This window comes from Myotis daubentonii, chromosome 3 (genome assembly GCF_963259705.1).
Source record: "Myotis daubentonii chromosome 3, mMyoDau2.1, whole genome shotgun sequence".
NCBI lineage: Eukaryota > Metazoa > Chordata > Mammalia > Chiroptera > Vespertilionidae > Myotis > Myotis daubentonii.
In genome coordinates this window covers 122,389,862-122,415,906 of record NC_081842.1, presented here as the reverse complement: position 1 = coordinate 122,415,906, position 26,045 = coordinate 122,389,862, and the positions used below count along the sequence as shown (strand labels likewise).

The window sequence follows — 26,045 nt, the reverse complement described above, 5'->3', positions numbered from 1 at the left end:
TGACTTCCTGCATTGAGTGTCTGCCCCCCTGGTGTTCAGTGCACGTCATAGCGACTGGTTATTTCGCTGTTCGGTTGATTTGCATATTAGGGTTTTATTATATAGGTTGGGCTTTATAGGCAAAACAAATCTGATTTTCTTTCTTTAGTTTGGCTTTCCAGTAAAAAGAAAAAGTGACCACTTTTCTTGCTACATTTAGAAAACAAAGAAAGGTTGCAAAATAATTCTTTGCAAGAGAGGAGCCTTGGATAATTTTACCTTTTAGAAATTTCACTAAAACAAATTTGTGGGGTATGATAAAGTGCTTAAGTCCAGAAACTATATCAAACTGAAAAAACAACAAGAAAACAACACACAAGCAACGAAAAACAAGTTCATAGTATTTAATATACCAGAGTGAAAACAGTGGTGCTAAAAATTTAATAAAATAATTGTGTATAATATACACATTCTCAAAAGAACTATATAAACCCTCTTTTACTGGGGTTAGCCTCCCCCACCTTTCTTCTTTCCATCTGTCAAATCACGAAAACATGTTCTGTTCATGAAGACGCAGAGTAACACAACTGCAGTCAGGTCTCCATGTGGGGTGGTGAGAATTTTTCTCAAAATTACTTTTATTTTGCTTGCTCATGGGTCATTACTGCAAATTCTTCTCATACTTGAAAGTGAAGGTGATATGTTAAAAACATTGTTGTTATTTTTATCTTACCATTCAGTATATGTGGATCTTTCCATGACATAGTCTTAAACCTTTATAGGTTTAGATTTAAATCTGCACTTATACTACTATCTAACAGAAAGCATGTATTTTAGGGGTGGCAAGAGTTTTCAGCTACTGAAATATTTGTGATTGTTTAATGAAAAGGTTTCATGAATTTACAATAGAGTATATGGTGCTTTTACTCTCCAATTCCATGTTATTACATTTAAAGTGTAGATTTAGTTTGAATTACTCAGAATTCACCTATTGACTTGTTAAGCCATCACTTCACTTGAGAGTTAGACCCTAAAGTCCTGTTATTGTGAGTAAACTTTTGCTTTTTAACTATCCATTGACATAGTGCTTTTTCTTACCTAGCACTGTTCTTAAGACCATTAGCAATTTTCCACATTCTAAAACAACTTTTCCCCTCAGTTTCTAACTTTCTAGATTTGTAGTTTTGGTTTTATTTTATACCTAAGATTCTCTGGTTCTTTATTTGACAACTAGAGGCCCGATGCACGAAATTCATGCAAGAGAAGGCCTTCCTTTTCCCGGCTGCCAGCACTGGCTTCCCTCTAGCTCCCAGGACCCGGGTTTTCCTCTGGTACCCAGGACCTGGGGTTCCCTCCAGCCACAGGCAGGCATCTGGAACCTGGGCTTCCCTTGCAGCCCCAGCTTTGTCTGGAAGGTCATCCAGAAGGACGTCTGGTCTAATTAGCATATTACACTTTAATTATGATAGATAAGAATACCAGGTTCAAATCTGGACTATTAAATGCAACCTGTCTGAGGCTATTTCCTCACTGTAATATGGGAATATATAACATAGCTCACTATGTTGTTATGAGGATCAAATATAATGATACTTAAGAAAATAGTCTATAAAATATAAAACGCTAAGTATAAAGAATAAAAACAACAAATAACGTTTATGAGCATTTGATCTGTGTCAGAAACTGCTAAGCCTTCCACATGCATTATCTATCATCCTTAAACATTCCTAAGAGGAAGATGTTATGATCCCATTAGTCTCATGATAAATGGAACCATAAAGAAGTTACATTACTTTACCAAAGTTACACAGACATCTCTAGCAAAGTTCAAGATTGAACCCAGACCCTGTGTTCTAAACCACTACTTACTACTTTTGCACCCATTATAAATACTTTGATGAGTCATTTCTGCTTTTGCAGATAAGTTCCTCATAGAGCTCCATTGCTCTTGGCATTGTCATTTTTTCCTCCCCCAGATCTTCTATTTCACATTTATTTTGAGGTGTTTGTGTAAAAGGTCAGCATATTTAAACATATATTTTGAGATAGAATATTGACTCAGGATGCCTTCAGCTGTAAGTAAAAGAAAACGAAAATGGATTTTGGCTTAAACAGAAAGATTTATTTTCTCATAATATACAAAGTCCAGAGATGGTAGACTCCATGATAGTTTGATTCAGTGACGCAGTAATGTATGTCACCAAGATGTAAGGAACCTGGGTTTGCTGTTCTGCTTCCCTTAGCATAACACTGATTTCTTTTATAATTGCAAAATGGCTTTAGCAATTTCTAGTATTGAAACAATAATTATCTCTTATATTAAAGGCCTATGGCAGTGATGCTGTAACGCCATCACAACCAAACGAGCAGCGGCTCTTGCAGCAGGCGAGGCGGGGCGCGAGCTCCTAGCAGTGGAGAGCTATGAGCAACAGAAGGCAGGGTAGTGAGCTACTAGTGGCGATGGGTGGGCGGTCAGCTGAGGCAAGTGGAAGCAAGCTACTTGCGCATGTTTTCGTGCACGCAGGGCCTCTAGTATACAATAAAAAAAAGTAATTTCTAAAGGCAGGATGATGCTGTGTCTTTTTGTTTCTCCTTAAAAGTATGGAGACTTTTCTTCCCTGAAGTGGCTCTAACAGGGGTGGGCAAACTTTTTGACTCGAGGGCCACAATGGGTTCTTAAACTGGACCGGAGGGCAGGAACAAAAGCATGGATGGAGTGTTTGTGTGAACTAATATAAATTCAAAGTAAACATCATTACATAAAAGGGTACGGTCTTTTTTTTCAATAGTTTTATTCATTTCAAACGGGCCGGATCCGGCCTGCAGGCCGTAGTTTGCCCACGGCTGCTAGTAGATCTTTTCTCAGATGTTATTGGTCAAAACAACATCTCTCAATAATAGCAAGAGGAATGTGATAAGCATGATTGGCATAGGATAGTTGGCATTTATTCAGTGAAGGTACTAATGTCAAGCTATGTGGGATTGTTTTGTTTGAGAGGCTAGAGAATAAATGTTGGTTCACTAGTCAACAGTGGACTTAATTGTGTGATTTGGGGCAAATAATTTGACATCTCTGTGTTAAGATTTTGTCATTTTTAATATAATTCCTTCTTATTTTGTAAAAATATATTTGTATTGATTTCAGAGAGGATGGGAGAGCGAGAGAGATAGAAACAGAGTGATGAGAGAGAATCATTGATCGATTGCCTCCTGTACAACCCACACTGGGGATCAAGCCTGAAACCTGGGATGTGCCCTGTATAGCAATGGAACCATTGTGACTTCCTTGTTCATAGGTCAACGCTCAATCAATGAGTCACAGCAGCCGGGCTCTGTCTTATTTTTGTCAGTCTGATTCCTACTGTAGGTCTTAATATTCTTTTTGCAATTTAAATATACACTGAGTGGCCAGATTATTATGACCACCTGACATTTGTAGGCAAATTAGCTATAATTTCACGCTGAAGTTGCTAGAGGGCCAGACCATTATAAATAGGGAAGCAGGTTGTTAACCACGACAGTAGAAGTGATTTTTTTCTGAAGATATGAGTAAACAACGCGATTTAACAGCCTTTGAACATGGGATATATTTGAACGTGAGTGGCCAGATTATTATGACCACCCCATCAGTACTTCATTGGGCCACCTTTTGCCTTCAATACTGCGGCGATTCTTCTTGGCATTGACCATCTATACATCTTTAGAAAAATGTCTATTTAGGTCCTTTGCCCATTTTTAAAATTGTATTGTTTTCTTTTTGGTGTGAGTTGTATAAGTTCTTAATATATTTTGGTAATTAATCCTTATTAGATGTATCATTGGTGAATATGTTCTCCCATATAGTGGGTTCCCTTTCCATTTTGTTGACAGTTTCTTTTACTGTAGAGCAGCTTTTTAGTTTGATGTAGTTCATTTGTTTATTTTTTCTTTTGTTTTCCTTGCCCAAAGAGATATATCAGCAAAAGTATTGCTATGAGAGATATATTATATTTTCTGCTTATGTCTTCTGGTATTTTTATGGTTTTGTGACTTACATTTGAGTCTTTTATTTATTTTTAGTTTATTCTTGTGTGTAGTGTTATTTGGTGGTCTAGTTTCATTATTTTGCATGTACCTGTCCAGTTTTTGAAACCCCACTTATTAAAGAGACTTTATTTACTCCATTCTATGCTCTTGTCTCCTTTGTCGAATATTAATTGACCTATAAAGGTGTGGGTTGATTTCTGAGTTCTCTGTTGTTTTCTACTGATCTGTGTGCCTGCTCTTGTACCAGTGTCAGACTATTTTGAGTATAATGGCTTCTTAGCACAGTTCGTTATCCTGTATTGTGATCCCTCCAACTTTGTTCTTCTTCCTTAAGATTGCTGATGCTATTTAGGGTCTTTTTTTTAGTTCCATATAAATATTTAGAATATTTGTTCTAGATCTAGATTTGAGAAATATGCAGTTGGTATTGTAATAGGAATTGTGTTGAATCTATAGATTGATTTGGGTAATGTGGACATTTTACTGATGTTAAATTCTTTCAATCCATGAAAATGGCATATGCTTCTACTTGTTTGTATCTCTCTGTTTCTTTCTTCAGTATCCTATAGTTTTCTGAGTGTAGGTCTTTTACCTCCTTGGTTAAGTTTATTCCTAAATACATACTTTATTTCTTGTTATTACTGCAATAGTAAATGGCATTATTTTATTAGTATCTCTGGCTGATAGTTCATTATTGGTGTATAAAATGCCACTGATTTCTGGCTATTAATCTTGTATCCTACTATTTTGTCGAATTCACTTATTATATCTAGTAGTATTTTGGTGGAGTCTTTAGGGTTTCCTATGTACAATATCATGTCATGTGTGAAAAGTGAGTTTGACTTACTCCTTTCCAATGTGGATACTACTTTTTACTTTTTCTCTTGTTTTATCACCGTGGCTAGGACTTCCAGTACTATATTGAACAAGAGTGGTGAAAGTGGACATTCCTGTGTTGTTTCTGACTTTAAGGGAAGTGCTTGTAGTTTTTGCCCATTGAGTATGATTGTTGGCTGTAGGTTTTTCATATATGGCCTTTATATGTTGAGGTATGATCCCTCTATTCCCACTTTGCTGAGAGTTTTTATCATAAATGGGTGCTAGGTTTTATAAAATGTTTTTCTTTATCTATTGATATGATCATGTGATTTTACCTTTCATTTTGTCTATGTGATGTATCACATTGATTTATGAATATTGCACCAACCTTGCATCCTGAGAATAAATCTTTGTCATGGTGTATGATATTTTTAATATATTTCTGGACCTAATTTACTAATATTTCATTGAGGATCTTAGCATCCATGCTCATCAGGGATATTGGCCTATAGTTTTCTTTCATTGTAGTGTCTTCATTTGGTTTTGGAATTAGGATAATGCTGGCCTCCTAAAAAGAGCTTGAAAGTCTTTTTTCCTTTTGAATTTTTTGGAATAGTTTGAGGAGGATAGGCATTAGTTCTTTGAATGTTTCATAACACTCGCCTATGAAGCCATCTGGTCCAGGACTTTCGTTTGTTGGGAGTGTTTTTTATTACTGCTTCAATTACATTAGCTTTAATTGATCTCAGATTTTCTAATCTTTCTCATTAAGTTTTGGAAGATTGTATGCTTCTAGAAATTGGTCTATTTTATTCAGGTTGTCTAATTTTTTTGGCATATAATTGTTCACAGTATTTTCTTACAGTCCGTTATATTTCTGTTGAGTCAGTTGTTATATCTCCTCTTTCATTTCTGATTTATTTTATCTCTTTTTTTGTCTTGATGAGTCTAGTTCATGTTTGCCAGTCTTTTTTATTTTTTCAAAGAACCAGCTCTTGGTGTATTTCTGCTCTGATCTTTATAATTTCTGTCTTCTAGTTACTTTGGGCTTTGTTTGCTATTCTTTTTTTTTTTAGTTCCTTTACGTGTAAAGTTAGATTGTTTATTTATCTTGTTTGTTGAGGTAGGGCTGTAATGCTATGAATTTACCCCCTTGGGCTGCTTTTGCTGTGTGCCATATATTTCAGATTGTTGTTTTCTCATTTTTATGGCATCTCATTATTTTTTCCTTGGTCTCATTTTTAACCCATTCATTGTTTACTAACATGTTCTTTAGCCTCCATGGGCTTATGTGTCTTTCTGTTTATTTTCTTACGATTGATTTCTACTTTCATACCATTATAGTCAGAGAAGATGCTAATATGATTTCAATCTTCTTAATTTTATTGAGACTTGTTTTGTATCCTAACATGTGGTCTATCTTAGCATATATTCTATGTGCACTTGAAAAGAATTTATATTCTGCTGCTTTGGGAATGCATGTGCTGAGGACAGCAACTAAGTCCATCTCATTTAGTGTGTCATTTAAGTCCAGTGTTTCCTTGTCCATTTTCCGTCTGGAAGATCTATCCATGTATGTCAGTGGGGTGTTAAAATCCCCAACTATGACTGTATTACTGTCAGTCTTGTTCTTTATGTCCATCAAGATATGCTTTATATATTTATGTGCTCTTAGATTGGCTGCATAAATGTTTACAAGTGTTATAGCCTCTTGTTGGATCGTTCCCTTTATGGCTATGCAGTGTCCTTCTTTGTCTCCTACTATAGCCTTTGTTTTAAAGTTTATTTTGTCAGACTTAAGTATTGCTACCCTAGATTTTTTCTTTATTTCCTTTTGCATGAAAATATATCTTTTTGTTCCTTTACTTATAGGCTGTGTGTATCTTTTGTTCTGAGGTGATCTCTTGTCGACAGCATATATATGGATCATGTATTCTTTTCCATTCAGGCACCCCATGTCTTTTTTATTATTGTTAATCCTCACCTGAGGATATTTTTCCCTTGGTTTTTTAGAGGTGGTGGAAGGGTTGGGGAGAGACAGAGAAAGAGAAACATTGATGTCAGAGAGACATACTGATTGGGTTTCCTCTGGCACGCACCCTGACCAGGGCCAGGAATCGAGCCTACAACGTAGGTTTGTGCCCTTCATAGGAATTGAACCCGGGACCCTTTAGTCCACTGGCTGATACTCTGTTCATTGAGCTAAACCAGCTAGGGCTACCCTGGTCTTTTGATTTACATTTAAGGTTGTTGTTGATAATTATGTATTGCCACTTTTTTTCTTTATACTTACACTAGGGGCCCGGTGCATGAAATTCGTGCACTGGGTGTGTGTGTGTGTGTGTGTGTGTGTGTGTGTGTGAGGGGAGTGTCCCTCAGCCCAGCCTGCCCCCTCTCACATACTGGGAGCCCTTAGGCGTTGACCCCCATCACCCTCCAATCGCAGGATCGGCCCCTTACCCAGGCCTGACGCCTCCGCCAGAGGTATCAGGCTTGGACAGGGAACCCCCATCTCCCCCTGATCACTGGCTCTGGCCCCCGCCCAGGCCTGAGGCCTCTGGCCCAGGAATCATGCCTGGGCAGGGGACCCCCATCTCCCTCTGATCGCTGGCTCCACCCCCCACCCAAGCCTGACGCCTCTGACCCAGGCTTCAGGCCTGGGCAAGGGGACCATCATATCCCCCCAATCCCCGGCTCCGCCCCCCACCCAGGCCTGATGCCTCGGCCAGAGGAGTTGACCCTCATCACCCTCCGATCACCAATCACCGGATCGGCCCCTTGACCAGGCCTGAGGCCTCTGGCAGAGGTGTCAGGCCTGGGCAGGGGACCCCCAGCTCCCCACGTTGCAGGCTCCGCCCCTGCCCAGGCCTAATGCCTCTGGCTGAGGCGTCCGGCTCGGGCAGCGGGGACCCGCAGCTGCAGTGGCCCCGCGATCGTGGGCTCCACTTTAGGCCCAGGCAAGGGACCCCTAGCTCCTGGGACTGCCAGCTTCGACCGTGCCCAGCTCCCATCGCTGGCTCCACCCCTACTTCCTGCTATCACTGGCCAGGGCAGCAAAGGCGCCTGATTCTCCGATCATGGCTGGGGGGCTCTTAGCTCCAGCTCTTAGCTTCCCCCTGGGTTTCCGATCACTGTCAGTGGCAGGGGGCTTCTTCCTGCTTTCCCTTTCGCCTCCCTGCATTGTGCCTACATATGCAAATTAGCCGCCATCTTGTTGGCAGTTAACTGCCAATCTTAGTTGGCAGTTAATTTGCATATAGCCCTGATTAGCCAATGAAAAGGGTATCGTCGTACGCCAATTACCATTTTTCTCTTTTATTAGATAGGATTCCTTTCCATTTTTTCTTCTTAAAGCAGTCCCTTTTACATTATCTTACAATGCTGGTTTCATGGTAATGTGCTCCTTTAGCTTTTTTATTTTATTTATTTATTTATTTGTTTGTTTATTTATTTATTTATTTATTTAGTCTGGGAAGCTTTTGCCTTCAATTTTAAATGATAGCCTTGCTATCATTGGATTCCAGTCATTGTTTTTATTACTTTTAATACTTCATACCAGTCCCTTCTGGCCTGAATTGTTTCTGTTGAGAAATCACCTGGCAGCCTAATGGCAACTCCCTTGTAGGTAAATGTCTCTGTTTTGCTGCTTTTAAGATTCTCCCTTTGTCTTTATAGTTTCCCATTTTAATTATGATGTGTCATGGTGTGTCTCTCTTTGGGTTCATCTTTTGTGGCTCTCTGCTTTCTAAACTTATGTAATTTTTTTCATTATTTCTTGAAATAGGTTTGTATTCCTTGCTCACTTTGTTCTTCTTTTAGTGGGTGTTGTTATGTTTCATGTTGTCCTAAAGTTCACTTAAACTCCTCATTCTTTTAAGTTCTTTTTTCTTTTTGTTGCTTTGATTGGGTATTTTTCTATCTTATCTTCCAAATTACTGATTCAGTCCTCTGCTTTATCCAACCTATTTTTAACCCCTTCCAATGTATTCTTGATATTAGAAATGGTATTCTTATTTTCTGATGGGTTCTTATTCATGGTTTCAATGTCTTTTTTTAAGTTGTAGTCCCACTAAGTTCTTTGAGCATCCTTATAACCATTGATTTGAATCTATATGTGATGAATTGCTTGCCATCATTTCATGTAACTCTGTTTTTGGAGATTCCTCCTATTCTTTCATTTGGGGCCAGTTTCTTTGTTTCTCCATTTTGGCTGTCTCTTTGTGTTTATCTGCTGTGACACCCTGTTTTTGTGGAGTGGCCTTATCTAGTAGGTGTGCTCTGGGACCCAGTGTTGCAATCTCCTTGATCTGCTGAGCTGGATGCTCTAGGAATGTTTCTTGTGTTGGTTATGTGGGCTCTCCTGTTGTAATGGGATCTTGGTTGCTCTTTGTGGGTGGGATTGACTCCCGGGCTGGCTGACTATTAGGCTCATCTTTGACCATGTCCTGCATGCTGTTGTACTGTTGCTGACAGAACAAAACAAGACAAAACAAAACAAAACCAACAAACAACCACGGAAAGAGTATGAAAAAAAATAATAAAAAATAATAGAGAAAAAGCATAAGAGAAGAGTAAAGAATGGAAAAATATGAAAGGAAAAAGGGGAGAAAGATTAGGAAACATAAAATGAAAAAAAAATTATAGGAAAAGAAAAATAATAAAATAGAACCAGAAAAGGAAAGATAGAAATAAGGTATATGAAGGAAAAGAGAAGAAAAAATAAATACAACAACATATATATATATACACACACACACATATATATATATATATATATATATATATATATATATATGAATAAAAAAAGAAAAAGTGAAGCTTATTGTATTCTTCTTCAATGCTGTTGAAAGCCAGCCACTTGGTGTGCAGTTTCCAAGCCTCCAGGGAGGTTCTCTGGTGCAAGCCAATGTCAGATGCTGTCCATGCCTGGCCCGTGGCAACCTGTCCCCATCTGTAAGTGATCTACAGTTTGTGGCTGCCTCTTCTGGGCGTGGCTGTGCTCCTAGGCCAGTTTTTACCTGCACAGGGCTCAGGGGAGGGTCAGGAAACATCCCAGGGCTCCCTGGGATCCTTCTCTGCCTGCCTTTGGTTGTCTGGCTGCCAAGCTTAGACACTGAAAAGTCTTAGTCTCTGCAAGAACCTCTGGGGCCACTGGATCTCCTATGAGGAGAGGTGCCATTCTGACTTCAGGAGTGATTGTGTGTGTGTTTCTCTGCCCCCAGCCACACACCTGAGTTTGACCTATATTTTTCCCTGACCTTGGCAGAGCGGAGCCCCTAGTAGTAAGGCTGTTGGAGCCTAGGAAGCCCAGAGGCTAGGTTTGCTGCAAGCTGTGTAAGGGGAGTGGTGTTTGTATTGGACCTCCCATGGAAAGTGGAGGGAATGGCCTTGCCCCTAGGCCAGTCACTGGCATCCCTTGAGACTAAGACCCAGCTTTCTAAGCCCCAGCCTGTGCTGCTGAGCTGTGGGGCTTAACATGCAGGATTCCAAAGGGTAGGGGTAGATGCTTTTCCCCAGGCTGATGCTGCTCAGAGGGGATTGTTCCAATTAAAAGGGCTGCCGTGGTTTTGCACGATAATATAGCACACAGTGACATTGGTGGCTTCTCCACCACCTATCTCCCCAAGGCTAACCACTTCAGATCTCTCAGGTGACTTCAGTCCTCACTATCCTCCCTCTGCTGAAGCCCAGGTTTTGTGCATTGGACCTTTAAATGGGTGGCTGTGACTCTAGCAGGCTCCACCTCTTCTTGGTGGACAAAAACCCCTGCTGCCTTTCATAGCTGGAGGCTATGTGGACACTGGTTCCTGGCTCTGGTGCTCCTGGTTGGAAAGCCTGGTCTGGGGTCTTTGCTTCATGCCTCTCAGGGGGAACCTCCCACAGCTGAGAGATCCCTCTGTAACCTAGGCCTTGCTGCCTGTGGGAGCAGGGCCAGCCTCTTTTGTGACTCCACCCTTCCTACCAGTCTTGAAGTAGCTTCTGCAATACTTGGCAAATAGTCTCCTCTTCTGATCGTCTCCAGTTAGTAATTCAGGGAGATAGTTCCCCAATTTAGCTATAACTTCCAATTTGGTTCTGAGAGATATTGTGAGAAAATCCACCTACTCTGCTACCATCTGGAACTCTCCCCCAACCCCCCTGTAGAGGAGTTTTATAACAGCTCATCTCCTAGAGCCCTCATTAGACATCAGGCCTTTATCTTGTGATAAAACAGATCTATTTATATTTATAAACACAACTAGAGGCCCAGTGCATGAAAATTCATGCACTGCAGGGGGAGTCCCTCAGCCTGGCCTTCCCCCTCTCACAGTTTGGGAGCCCTCAGGGGTGGGAGGCGAACCAGCCATTAGGGGAAGGCAATGCCCCATCACACCTCTGCTGCTGCCACTGCCGGCAGCGCAAGCCTTGGCCGGGCCTGGTTACCTGAGCCTCAGGTGGCCCTGGGCGGCTGGGCAGCCACCATCCGAGGCTTGCCTGCGCCTCGGGCTGGCTCTGGGTGGCTGGGGGGCTGAGCGGAGTGGGGTCTCCGGAGGCAGGCACACAGAGCAGCTGTGCTTGCCTGGGGGCGAGCCCAGCCTTGCCGCGTGCTTGCCGCCCCGGCAGGGCTGAGGGGACTGCACACCACCATCTTGTGGCTGTGGGCGCCGCCATCTTTGAGGGGGGGCAGTCAATTAGCATTTTCCCTACTTATTGGCTGTGGGCACCACCATCTTTGAGGGCGGGGCAGTCAATTAGCATATTCTTTCATTGGCTGTGGGCGCTGCCATCTTTGTGATGGTGTGAGGGTCAGTTAGCATAGTCCCTCTTTATTAGATAGGATAGTTAAGTACATTATAAATGAGGTGTTACTGAAGTTTAAGAATCAGATGTATTTTAAACATGTGGAGTCCTTTGTACCTACAGGTTTGCATCTTCCAGTATTACCAGTTTAAGCATCTTAACTGTTTAGGATATAACCTATTTATATATGCCATGCATATCCATTTTTTATACTTTTTTCAGCTTTATTGAGGCATAATTGGCAAATTTGTATGATATTTAAAATGTACATCTTAGTGATTTGATATATGATACATCGTGAAAGGATTCCAACTGTCAAGTTACACATCTGTCGCATAAAGTTTTTTTTTTTGTGTGTGTATGAGAACATTTAAGTTCTCTCAGCAAGTCTCCATTATATAATACAGTGTTATCAAGCATACGAATAGTCACAATGTTTTACAATATATCCTTGGAGACCTTATTCATCTTATAGGTGAGAGTTTGTTCTTTTACCAACCTCTTCCTATTTCCCCCTTGCTCTAGCCCCTGGCAACCACTTTTCTATTCTGTTTTTATGAGTTTAACTTTTTTTTAAATAGTCCTCATATATTTGAAAATCTGGTAAAAGTTTAATATCCAGAATATATAAAGAACACATACAACTCAAGAACACCCCCCAAAAATATCCCCAAAATAATTCATTTGAAAAATGGGCAGTGGAACTATAGACAATATTGCAAAAAAGATATACAAATGGCCAACAGGTACATGAAAAGGTGTTATTAATTAGTAATAATTAGGAAATGAAAATCAAAACCATATCTGTTAGAATGCCTATTATAAAAAAGACAAGAGATAACAAGAATTGATGAGGATGTGGAGAAAAGGGAACCCTTATGCATTATTGGTGGGAATGCACATTGGAAGAGCCACTGTAGAAAACACTCTGGAGATTTCTCAAAAAATAAAAATTGAGTTGTGATATGACCCAGCAATTCTATATGTGGGTACTTACCTGAAGAAAATGAAAACACTAACTCGAAATATGCTTTCATATGCTTTCAGTGTTCATTGCAGCATTATTTATGGTAGCTAAGATATGGAAACAACTTGTGTCCATGGATGGATGAGTGGATAAAGAAAATGTGCTACACACACAAACATACACATGGAATGTTACTGAGCTATGAGAAAGAAGGAAATTCTGTCATTTGCATCAGCATGGCTGGACCTTGATAGAGAAAGACAAATACAATTTTTATTGTTTTTAACTAAATATGTTGAGCATGACTTAATTGTCAGATGTATGGCCATTTCACTATGGCATGCAACTGCTGTATATTTTAGTTTCCTGCTTGCATTTTATATTTTTTGCTTTACTTCCTATCATCGTATCATAGATCTTTTTTGTTGATTTTATCATTCTTAACTCTAGGGATTCCTCTTCACACTGCTGCTTTGATATGGGAAGGGAAACAAACAAACAAAATAAAACTATCTCTGGCTGGTTTTGCTCAATGGTTAGAGCACTAGTCCACACACTGAAGGGTCATGGGTTCAATTCCCAGTTAAATGCACTGATCCTTTTTGCAGGTTTGATCCCTGGCCCTGGTCAGGGCACATGTGTGGAAGGCAACCAAAGTGTCTCTCACATCCATGATTTTTTCTCTTCTCCCCCCCCCCCACCTCTCTCTAAAATTCAGTGAAAAAATATTCTTGGGGGGGATTAACAAAAAATAATAGATAAAACTACAGTGCTTTAGTGAAGGATAAAGAACCTCAGGTAGGCCCTGGCCAGTATGCTCAGTGGTTAGAGTGTCAGCCTATGAACAGAAGGGTTGCAAGTTTGATTTCCAGTCAAGGGCACGTAACCTGGGTTGCAGGTTCGATTCCTGGCCCTGGTTGGGGTGCGTGTGGGAGGCCATCAGTCAATGTGTCTCTGTCACATCAGTGTTTCTCTCTCTCCTTCTACTCCCTTCCTCCCTTTTACTCTCTGAAAAAAAAAAATCATTGGAAAAATATCTTTGGGTGAGGATTAACAACAACAAAAAGGAAGCTCAGGTTGGTTTCTCAGAGGGCTTTTTCTAAATTTTTTGTCAACTGTCTTTAATCTTTGAGTTTGGAACTCTTCCCTTTTAGATGAAGATTTCACATAGTTGAGTAATTCGTATAGACTGTTAATAGAGGTTTAGTTGATATCAGGTGATTCTGTACTACTTTTTGATTCTGTTAAGATTATTTAATTTTCTGAGAAAATGAATTGTTAGCATTACAGAGAACTTTAGTGTAAGTATTATAGAGAAGTAAGGCTGACAAAGAAGTCGTGGCATGCCACTGTGAACCTCTCTCTCATGTAAATGACAGACCACACTCATTCATCAGGCTATTCTTTTCAGTTTAGACAAAGCTACAGAATCCTTGAAACAGGATCTAAACAGACACTGCTCAGTAATCAATACAGAACTATGGGATATAGCCGATGCCTATCAGAAGGGAGAGTTTCTAGTTACTTACCTAGGGCTCAACCTATGTCTCCATTCAGTCATTATATTCTCCAAAAGTTCTAACGTGGAAACATGATGTACAAATAAATAACATGAGAAAAACTTCCAAAGATGATGGGATTTTATTACTAAATAAAATATCAAATCAGCATGAAGAATCCAACCAAAATAAACTTCTAAAATGCAGAGTTCTCCAGCTCTCTTTCACAGGCTCTGTAAGTGAGATGACCGACTAGCTTATGTAGCGTGTGTGTGTGTGTGTGTGTGTGTGTGTGTGCGCGCGCGCACGCGCACACACACACACATGCACCAAGAAGATTTAGATTGTAATCTTTTAACTGTTAAACCAGTGAAGAAAGATGTAAGGCTGGCTTAGTCTCTGGTGGTGCGAGCTTCATATCCATGATTATCTTAAAGTCTTATCCCATCTTCTTGTTTGTTACTATAGTGTTAGGCAGCCCCCGCCCCCAATTAAAAAAGAAAACATCATAGTTTGTGGGCCTTTTTCTCTTTTGACTGAAGTATAACATAATAAATGTTGGACTTTAGATTAAAGTATGGGGTTTACAAAGTAAATCATGGAGAACCAGTTTTGATGCTTGCATTCCTTGCGCTTTTAGGGAGTATGAAGGGACAAAGTAGAAGAGCCAGTAGATAATTAAAGATTTGTAAGATTTCTTGAGAGCTCTGCTAGGCTGTGAAGGGAAGGTGGGGAGTGAACCACATCCAGCATGATCAGTGGTGAACCTGAGGGGTGGGGCAGTGAAGGATTAAAGAAAACGAACGAGAATATAGCTGGGGCCAGGTGGAACACTGATCTCGGATGGAGAGACAGTGCCACAGCCTGTAAGACGAGTCTTTATTTTATAGTCAGATCCCATGAGGCAAAGCAAGGGCGTGGTCAGGACGTTTACTATGTTCTTTTTAGTTTTGAATCTACTTAATTACATGCACCTGATAACTCTATCAAGCTTTGTTTTGGAAGCACTTGCTGCACCTCTTGCAGCCTACATCACTCAGCTACCTGGGACCACAGGTTCAGACCATAAGGTCAAGCTTACAACCATAGCCTTTGGCTATAATTGTGCTGGGAGGGCTTTGCCAGGAGAGGACCGTGCCCTCTCATTAATACGAGGCTTGAACCTGTACAAATGCTGTAGCCACTCTCCACAGGGGAGAATGCGTGCTCTTCACTCATGCCTGGTGAGGGGGCTTCCACAGGGTCCCCAAGTACAAATGTTCCTTGTAGTTGTGAAACAGAGGCACTGGTACCCAAGAGCACTAGAACACTGCATGTGGACAGTAGATGGGTCTGCCTTGTAAGGGGTATTTTCTGAATCCAAATGAGAACCTCACTGGAGAGAGCAGGCTCCAGGTCATTGTAAAATTATGCCTAAGGGGTCTGGTTACCTGCAAGTCCAGGGCTCAAACTGTACTTTTGGGTGAAGATAGACTGTTGCTCTTGGACTAGGTCGCCTAATTTCTGAACTGAAGCTGTGTTTATAATAATGTAGCATCAAGTCTCTGTCAGATAAGAGTCAAGTAGAAGTCATCAGACCTGCCAACGTTTTCTTCCAGGATAGTGATCATTTCCCCCATTGAATAAAATTTAAAGAGACCCTGGTCTCATATAATGCATTACTGTTTATTCCTTCCCACATCTCCTGTGTCCTACTTCTCAACTTTTCTTATTAATCACACTCCTGCCTTAACACTCTGTGTAGTATGTATTTGTTTTCAATTAGTGTTTTGTCCATCATTTATCTGACTTGAATTTAATGAGAATATGCATATCAAAATCCTTTCTAAAATATGATGGTTTAAAAAGCTCAGTTTCAAAGTATGTGTCTTGCTAATTTTTCAGGATGTTTTATGGACAAGGAAAGCTTTAAAGATTTACATGAGTTCTGCTGAACCAGTAAATGAACAATTCACTAGGGCAGTGATGGCGAACCTTTTGAGCTCGGTGTGTCAGCATTTTGAAAAACCTTAACTTAACTCTGGCGCCATCTCACATATAGAATTTTTTTGATATTTGCAACCATAGTAAAACAAAGTTTTATATTTTTGATATTTATTTTATATATTTAAATGCCATTTAACAAAGAAAAATCAACCAAAAAAATGAGTTCGCGTGTCACCTCTGACACACGTGTCATAGGTTCACCATCACTGCACTAGGGCTTACCTTTAACAGAGCACTCTTTTGAAAGTTTTATAGGTATGGAATATATGTAGATATTCGTAAGAAGTCTTAAAAATATTTTTGATGGAGTGTTGTGTAAATCTTGTATTTATAAATGTAATGAAGTGGAACTATATCAAACTAAAAAGCTTCTGCACAGCACACGAAACCATCAACAAAATAAAAGGGAACCCACTGGATGGAAGAACATATTTGCCAATGATACATCTGAAAAGGGATTAATTTCCAAAATATAAAAATAGCTTATACAACTCAACACCAGGAAGACAAATAGTCCAATCAAAAAGTGGCCAAGGACCTGAATAGGCACTTCTCTAAGAGGTCGTACAAATGGCCAATAGACATATGAATATATTCTTAAAGTCACTAATCACCAGAAAGATGAAAATTAAATTTACAGTGAGGTATTACCTCATACCTCACAGAATGGATAACATCAACAAATCAGCAAACAACATGTGCAGGTGAGATTGTGCAGAAAAGCAAACCCTAGTTGTACTCTTGGTGGGAATGCAGACTGGTGCAGCCACTGTGGAAAAGAGTATGAAGTTTCCTAAAAAAAAAAAAAAAAAAAAAATGAGAAATGCAACTGGCGTGTGACTCACACATCCCACTTTTGGGAGTATACCCTAAGAATCCCGAAATATCAATCAGAAAGAATATATGCACCCCTATGTTCATTGCAATGTTATTTACAATAGCCAAGATCTGGAAACAGCCCAAGTGCCCATCAATAGATGAGTGAATAAAAAAAGCTGTGGTACATTTATTTCTTTTTAATTATTACTAGAGGCCCAGTGCAGGGGATTCGTGCACTAGTGGGCAGTGTGGCCTCCAGGGATCAACCTGCTGTGGGAGCGCTGCTCATCCTGGTCAGCCAAGCGGCTGTGGACCCGCCCTCTGAGCTGCTGCTCCCACTGTGGGAGCACCACTCATCCTGGTCAGCCAAGTGGTGCACCCACTGTGGGAGTGCACTGACCACCAGGGGGAAGCTCCTACTTTGAGCATCTGCCGCCTCATGGTCAGTGTGCGTAATAGCAACTGGTCAACCAGTGGTTGTGGTCTTTCCACCATTTGGTCACTGGACTTTTATTATATAGGATTATTTTTTAATGATTTTAAATATTATAATATTACATGTAATAAACATTAATATCTCAAAAAAAGACTTTAAATAGTATTACCAAAACTGTACTTACATAGTATAATATCACAAAAGTTGTAGGAAATATTAAAAATCTTCAGATAACAGGATTACTTCTATTGTATTCTAAAATATTTTTTTCCTCTAGCTCTATTTTTGTTCACCAGTTTATGTTTTCCATTATATACCATAAATGAGCGAGATCAGGTGATTTTTATCTTTCTCTGACTGGCTTATTTCACTTAGCATAATGCTCTCCAGGTCCATCCATGCTGTTGCAAATGGTAAGAGTTACTTCTTTTTCACAGCAGCATAGTATTCCATTGTATAGATGTACCAAGTTTTCTAATCCACTCCTCTGCTGATGGGCACTTAGGCTGTTTCTAAATCTTAGCTATTGTAAATTGTGCTGCTGTGATCATAGGGGTGCATATATTCTTTCTGATTGGTGTTTCTGATTTCTTGGGATATATTACTAGAAGTGGGATTACTGGGTAAAATGGGTGTTCCATTTTTAATTATTTGAGGAAACTCCATACTGTTTTCCACAGTGGCTGCACCAGTCTGCATTCCCACTAACAGTGTACGAGGGATCCTTTTTCTCTACATCCTCTCCAGCACTTGTCATTTGTGGATTTGTTGATGTTATCTATTCTTACAGGTGTGGGATGGTACCACATTGTCGTTTTGATTTGTATCTCTCAGATGATTAGTGACTTTGAGCATGTTTTCACATGTCTCTTGGCCTTCTGTATGTCTACTTTCTTTTTATGCATATACTAGAGGCCCGGTGCATGAAATTCATGCATGGAGGGGGGAGTGTCCCTAAGCCTGGCCTGCACCCTCTCCAATGCAGGATCCCTCAGGGGATATCCTGACTGCCGGCAATTGGACATCCCTCTCACAGTCTGGGACCGCTGGCTCCTAATCACTTGCCTGCCTGCCTGATCTCCCCTAACCACCTCTGCCTGCTGGCCTGATGACCCTAACTGCTCCCCTGCTGGCCTGATTGCTCCTAACCACCTTTGCCTGCTGACCTGATCACCCCCTAACTGCTCTCTGGTCAGCCTGATCGTCCCCTAGCTGCTTTCCCCAGCTGTCCTGATCGCCCCCTAACTGCCCTCCAATGCTGGCCTGATTGCCCCCTAACTGCCCTCCCCCGCCGGCCTGATCATCCCCTAACTGCTCCCCCATGCCAGCCTGATCGTCCCTAACCACCTCTGCCTCAGCCCCCTCCACCGTGGCTTTGTCAGGCAGGATCTAATTAGAAGATGTCCGGTCTAATTAGCATATTACCATTTTATTAGTATAGACTAGAGGCCTGTGCACGGAATTTGTGCACGGAATTTGTGCACTCCAGTGGTCCCTCAGCCCATCCTGCACCCTTTCACAGTCTAGGAGCCCGCAGGGAGTGGGACTAGGTCAGCAGTCGGACATCCTTAATGCTGCCATGGAGGAGAGAGAGGCTCCCGCCACCACCACTGCACTCGCCAGCCGTGAGCCCCAGCTTCTGGTGGAGCGGGGTTCCCCCTGTGGGAGCGCACTGACCACCAGAGGGCAGCTCTTGCATTGAGTGTCTGCCTCCTGGTGGTCAGTGCGCATTATAGCGAACAGTGGTTCTGCCGTTTGGTCAGTTTGCATATTAGCCTTTTATTATACAGAAAGTCCTCAGATTACATCAGAGATCCGTTCCTATAGCGTGATGTAACGCGATTTTGTAGGAACCCATCTACAAAAGCACCTACATCATTCACATGGAGCACATACACAGCAGTAATGAAGTGAAACAATAAAAATAAATTTAAAAGAAAGATAATAATTTATGACCTTTACTTGTGGTAAATAAATAATAAAAAAATAAAGCACATATGTACATACGTTGAAATGACAGAACTTTTTTTTTTTTTATAAATGTGATATGGTGATGTAAGCATGAAACGACATACGTTGAGTCTGACATAACCTGAGGAATGTCTGCATAGGATACTGGATGCCTGGTGCACAAAATTCATGCATGGGTAGGGTCCCTAGGCCTGGCTGGCAATCAGAGCCGATCAGGGCCTTCCAACTGGTGGTCAGCGCATGTCATAGCGAGCGATCGAACTCCTGGTCTCCCGGTCAACCTCCCACGGGGACAATTTGTATGCATATTATCCTTTTATATATATTGATTTCAGAGAGTTAGGGAGAGGGTGAGAGTGATAGACACATCAATGGTAAGAGAGAATCATTGGTTGTCTGCCTCCTGCATCTCCCACACTGGGGATAGAGTCCACAACCCAGGCATGTGCCTTGAACCGTGAACTCCTAGTTCATAGGTTGATGCTCAATCACTGAGTCATGTTGGCTGGGCTGTATGTATACTTTTGAAAAGTGTTTATTTAGGTCCTTTGCCTATTTTTGTATTGGATTGTTTATCTTCCTTTTGTTAAGTCGTATGAGTTCCCTGTACATTAAACCCTTATCCGAGATAACATTGGCAAATATGTTCTCCCATGCAGTGGGCTTTTTGTTGTTTTCTTGATAGTTTCTTTTGCTGTGCCAAAGCTTTTTATTTTAATGTAATTCCATTTGTTTATTTTCTCCTTAGTTTCCATTGTCCTAAGAGCTGTATTGGTAAAGATATTGCTAGGACATATGTCTGATATTTTGCTGCCTATGGATTCTTCTAAGATTTTTATGGTTTCCCATCTTATGTTTAAGTCCTTTATCCATTTTGAGTTTTTTTGTGTGTATGGTGTAAGTTGGTGGTCTAGTTTCATTTTTTTGCATGTATCTGTCCAGTCTGACTTAAATTAATATTTAATTAGTATTTGAACTAATAAATAAATGAATTTATATGGAATTTGACATAAAAAATATATGGCCCTAACTGGTTTGGCTCAGTGGATAGACGTCAGCCTGCGGACTCAAGTGTCCCAGGTTCGATTCCGGTCAAGGGCATGTGCCTGGGTTGCGGGCACATACCCAGTGGGGATTGTGCAGGAGGCAGCTGATCAATGTTTCTAACTCTCTATCCCTCTCCCTTCCTCTCTGTAAAAAAAATCAATAAAATATATTTAAATATATATATATATAGGAGCCCTGGCCAGTGTTGCTCAGTTGGTTGGAGCGTCTTCCCATACACCAAAAGGTGGCAGGTTCAATCCTGGTCAGGGCACATACTTAGGTTGTGGGTCCCATCCCTGGTTCAGGTGCATAGGGGAAGCAATGGATTGATGTGTCTCTCACATCATGTTTTTCTTTCCCCTCCCTTCCTCTCTGGAATCAATAAAAAAAACAAGTCCTCAGGTGAGGATTTAAAAAAAAAAATGTAGGGAGGAAAGTGAGCTGCATTATCATAAGCTTTGCTTAAAATTATTTCAGATGTAGACCTGGTATGCCTTAAAACAGCTTTCATATGTCTTTAAGAAATTTTTAACAAACTGATTTAATGTTACTAAATTTCATTGTGTCCAGATTTTTATTTTTACCCATTAAGGACTGATTTCATATTTGTATAGATTTTGTTTTTATTTGTTTGTTTTTAAGCTTTCACAATTTTTATTAAATCCTAGTCTAACTTAAGAATATCTGATTTTATAGACATCATCCTATGGTGAACATGTTTAATAAATGAAAGCAAATCAGACATCAAAGTCATTATTTTCTGCAGACTAAGCAATAAGATAACTACTACACAGAATGCTACAGGTCATGACATAACGCTTACTTGCTCAGAGTTTTCATACAAGCCATGCATGTTGTTTATCAAACTACTAGGGGCCCGGTGCACGAAATTCGTGCACTGGGTGTGTGTGTGTGTGTGTGTGTGTGTGTGTGTGTGGAGGGGAGTGTCCCTCAGCCCAGCCTGCCCCCTCTCACATACTGGGAACCCTCAGGCGCTGACCCCCATCACCCTCCAATCGCAGGATCGGCCCCTTGCCCAGGCCTGACGCCTCCGCCAGAGGTGTCAGGCTTGGACAGGGGACCCCCATCTCCCCCCGATCACTGGCTCTGGCCCCCGCCCAGGCCTGAGGACTCTGGCCCAGGAATCATGCCTGGGCAGGGGACCCCCATCTCCCTCTGATCGCTTGCTCCACCCCCCGGCCAAGCCTGACGCCTCTGACCCAGGCTTCAGGCCTGGGCAAGGGGACCATCATATCCCCCCAATCCCCGGCTCCGCCCCCCACCCAGGCCTGATGCCTCGGCCAGAGGAGTTGACCCTCATCACTCTCCGATCACCAATCACCGGATCGGCCCCTTGACCAGGCCTGAGGCCTCCAGCAGAGGCGTCCGGCCCGGGCAGCGGGGATCCGCAGCTGCAGCAGCCCCGCGATCGTGGGCTCCACTTTAGGCCCAGGCAAGGGACCCCTAGCTCCCGGGACTGCCAGCTTCGACCGTGCCCAGCTCCCATCGCTGGCTCCACCCCTACTTCCTGCTATCACTGACCAGGGCGGCAAAGGCGCCTGATTCTCCCATCATGGCTGGGGGGCAGGGCAAAGGCGGCCCCAGGGCCGCCTTTGCCCTGCCCCCCAGCTCTTAGCTCCCCCCTGGGTTTCCGATCACTGTCAGTGGCAGGGGGCTTCTTCCTGCTTTCCCTTTCGCCTCCCTGCATTGTGCCTACGTATGCAAATTAGCCGCCATCTTGTTGGCAGTTAACTGCCAATCTTAGTTGGCAGTTAACTGCCAATCATAGTTGGCAGTTAACTGCCAATCATAGTTGGCAGTTAATTTGCATATAGCCCTGATTAGCCAATGAAAAGGGTATCGTCGTACGCCAATTACCATTTTTCTCTTTTATTAGATAGGATATTTCCTAATATTTAATACAGTTGAATTAGTGATTGTAGTTCTCATATAATATTTTAGTTACAAGTGCCTTATTAAGATAACTAACATTTGGACAGATTCACTGGTTTTCCAGATTAGCATAATATATTTAAGAAAAAGAGCAAAAAGTAAAATGAAAACAGAACATGACAAGTTATTAAGGGAAAATAAGGTCAAGTTAAAAAGGGGAAAGTTAAAGTATCACTGAGGTGGAAATCAAAGCCTAGACATCCTATCTAATAATAGCCAAAAATGGTAATTGCCCATACCTTCGCTACACCTCCCATTGGCTTATCAGCATGATATGCAAATTAACTGCCAACAAATATGGCGGTTAATTTGCATATACTGGCTGGGAGCGAAGCAAGCCAGGCGGCCGAAAATAAGTCGGGTGGTGGAGGCGGGAGCAAAACAAGCTGGGCGGCGAAGGGAGGCGGGAACGAAACATCCCGGGCCGGGGGGCGGAGGGAGGTGGGAATGAAACAAGCCGGACATCCCCCGATGGGTCCCAGACTGCAAGAGGGCACAGGCCAGGCTGAGAGATTCCCCCCTCCCCCGTCCCTGAGTGCACAAATTGTTGTGCACCGCACCTCTAGTTTGTTTAGAAGCAAACAGACCAACTATAAATTTCATAGGTCAAGTTTATAAATTCAACACAGTATTAATCCTTTTGAATGTAAAAGCCAAGTTTAAATTAAAAGGTCTATAAACTGTTAACTTTTGGCCTTAAATAGTACCAATTCTTTTGATCAAAGGAGGCTACAACAGTAAAGATTGTATTATTTGATTTGATTTTACACTAGATGATGGGCCCAAAGCAATTCCCCTGAATAAAGTTGACAATTAGCTTCACTGAGAACGTTTTTTAAAAAATATATTTTATCGATTTTTTACAGAGAGGAAGGGAAAGAGATAGAGAGTTAGAAACATCGATGAGAGAGAAACATTGATCAGCCGCCTCCTGCACATCTCCCACTGGGGATGTGCCCGCAACCCAGGTACATGCCCTTGACCGGAATCGAACCTGGGACCTTTCAGTCTACAGGCCGATGCTCTATCCACTGAGCCAAACCGGTTTCAGCTCTGAGAACATTTTAAATAATGCACATTAAAACAAATATTCTGACCAATTGTTCTGCAATCCAAATATACAATAGCTGGGGAAACAACATTTAAAAAACAAAAGCCAATGTAAAATGACATATTAAAACAACTGGAACAGTACAGGTTTTATATGGCTCTGAGTCACAGTTTTCTTATTGCATCATCAATATCAGAAATCTGTTCCTTCAGCTGGTAGGATTTAAATAAATACCTTTTCTTCCTGATTTCATTTCACCTCTGGATCCATCCAATATTCTCTGGTATCAATTAGGACTTTTCTTTGAAAGTCCCGAATGCTGACATACCACATCTTCCCAATCTGAAACATGTTATCTCTGCTGCTGCAGTTCTGCTTGGAAGATGGCAGGGCTCTTGAAGTTTCACCAGCCTTTTGTTTCTTTACAGTTTTTTCTGAAGTAACTTGTTTTTTCCTATTTCACTTTTTGTCAACTTCATTCTCAGAATCACTGCCAGTAGAGCCTGAAGAAACAAGTTCCTTTGATTTAGGCATTGCTCCCCTACTGCTACCAAATAGGCCTGTGCTCACTCACTGGCTCTGGATAGATTTTATAAAGTATCAACTTAGTGCTTATATTATCTTACATTTAATTTTATAGTGCTAATGGAATTTCTACATTTCAATTAATTTCCTATTAAATATATTGAGAATCCTATATAATAAAAGTCTAATATGCAAATTGTCCCCTTTACTGGGAGTTCGACCGCTCACTATGACGTGCGCTGACCACCAGGGGCAGCCCAGAACATGGTGGGCATCAGTGACGTGGTGCTGTTAGTGGGCAGCAGTGGAGGTGCTACTGGCCCCAGTGGGCCCCAAAGAGAGTGGGATTGTGGTGGGATGATGGAGCAGGTGAGCGGGCAGTGCCAGGCCAAGGCAGGTGCGAGCAGGAGTCCAATCACCCTGCAGATGGCGACCAGCAGTTGGGGGTGGGGCCACTGCCTGGCTCCCAGGTGCAGAGGGACCCAGGCAGTGGTCTAGGCCAAGATCGATCACCCTGCATATAGCTACCAGTGACGGCGGTGGGGGGGCGGGGCTGCTGCCTGTCTCCCAAGCACTGAGTGAGCTGGTCGTGAGGAGGTGTGGAGGGGGGGGCAACTGATCGCCCCGCAGACTGTGACCAGTAACCAGCAGGCCCTGATCACCCAACTGGGGCCAGGCCCTAGCTGGGATGGGAAGCTGGGGGTGGTGGCAGCAACCAGCCTCCTGTGGCGCTCGGGTGGGGGCCTGCAACCTCTCACCAGCTACCTGGGGGTGGGGGTGCTGGGGATGGAGGTGCTGTGAGAATGCGGGGTGTCTGCCGAGCTTGCTCTCACTCCCCCTGCTACCCTCCCCTGAGATGCCAGTGCTCGCGCACTGGGGAAGCCGCCGTGCTCAGGGGACCTGCTCCACATCTGCCCGGCCTCTTTTGGGTGACCTGGGCCCAGCTGCCAGAACCGCAGGGGACAGTCGGGCTCCCCATGGGTTTGCTCAGGAGCTAGTCTGTGAGGCCAGTCTGGAGAGAGCACACTGCCCACCCGGCTTCCATGTGGCACTGCTGGGTGGCTGAAAGGCCCATGCTGCACCCTGGCCCGCGGCATCTGGCTGCACTCACCACATCTCCACATGGGGTCTCAGGTGGAGTGGAGCAGGTGGGGGCCCAGGCCCCCAGGTGCTTCCCAGGGCCCAGAGTTCAGCTGGGACCTGCCCTTCCACGCCAGACGCTTGCGCTTCGATCGCCAGCCAGGCCTAGGGACTTGACCCATGCACAAATTTCGTGCACCGTCCCTCTAATTGATATATAAGAAATCAGCTGAGGTGTAGGAAATATATTTCTATATACATAAAAATATAGGCTTCATTATGTAAATGAATAATTATAATGGTTTGTATTCATGTTTGTTATACTAGGTACTCCTGGATATCTGTTACATCTTTGTAATAGAACTTGAACTATATTGTAACGTTTTTTTTCTCCCACAGAAGTAAATTTCCCCAGAAGGAATTGGAAATGCTGTTTCCTGGAATGAGTGCTGATTTTACAAGTGAGAATTTTTCAGCTGCCTGGTATCTGATAGAGAACCACTCAACCACCAGGTTAGTGATGTGGAACTGTTGATTGTGAGTTGTTCACTCAGATGCAGTAAAGAGGGATATTCAGTGATGTGGGTTTTAGGTCTAGTTCTCTCAGAGCCCTTTAACTTTGGATGAGCTTGTGGACCTCTCAGGGTACCTATTTTCTTATTTATAAAATGGGATTATTAATTAGAGGGTCCTTATTCCTTACTATCGTGTTGCTTCTATCAGTTTCATTATTCGTGCAACCCATTAAAACTTTGCTGAGTCTTAGCTATGTAATAAAACTTATGTGTCTGAATGTTACTTTTCCCAACTCAACAAAATTTTCAAGTCTTGGTGTAATGTAGGAAACACACCTTCTTCCCAGATCACAGAGCAAAGGAAGATGACTTGGTTTATCATTTTGCAAAGACTTGGTGTAAAACTAGGCAAAAAAATAGACAAGGTCATATATCTAGATTAAAGTGTTCCTTTTTGTTTGCTAATTACATTTTACCCATTTTCTCTACAAGATCAGATTTTTAACTTTTTTTGCGGATTGTTTTAAAACAATTATATTTAATAAAAATGCTTTAATGAATGTTTTATTGCGTAAAATTTATATTCTTGAAA

The 26,045-nt window shown here is 42.0% G+C and overlaps 1 protein-coding gene and 1 pseudogene across 6 annotated transcripts in view; one reads left to right on the top strand and one right to left on the bottom strand.

Moving 5' to 3' along the window:
* Nucleotides 1–26,045, top strand: part of EXOC2 (exocyst complex component 2) — a 272,621-nt gene that overhangs the window by 91,793 nt on the left and 154,783 nt on the right. For all 6 annotated transcript variants that reach the window (XR_009451902.1, XR_009451901.1, XM_059688403.1 and 3 more), the window contains exon 5: nt 25,338–25,451. Coding sequence is in view for 4 of the 6 variants with exons in the window: in XM_059688403.1 (XP_059544386.1) it covers nt 25,338–25,451 (114 nt within the window). In the remaining 2 variants the exon portion in view is untranslated. The remainder of the gene's footprint in view (nt 1–25,337; nt 25,452–26,045) is intronic.
* Nucleotides 23,498–23,978, bottom strand: LOC132229381 (activated RNA polymerase II transcriptional coactivator p15-like; annotated as a pseudogene).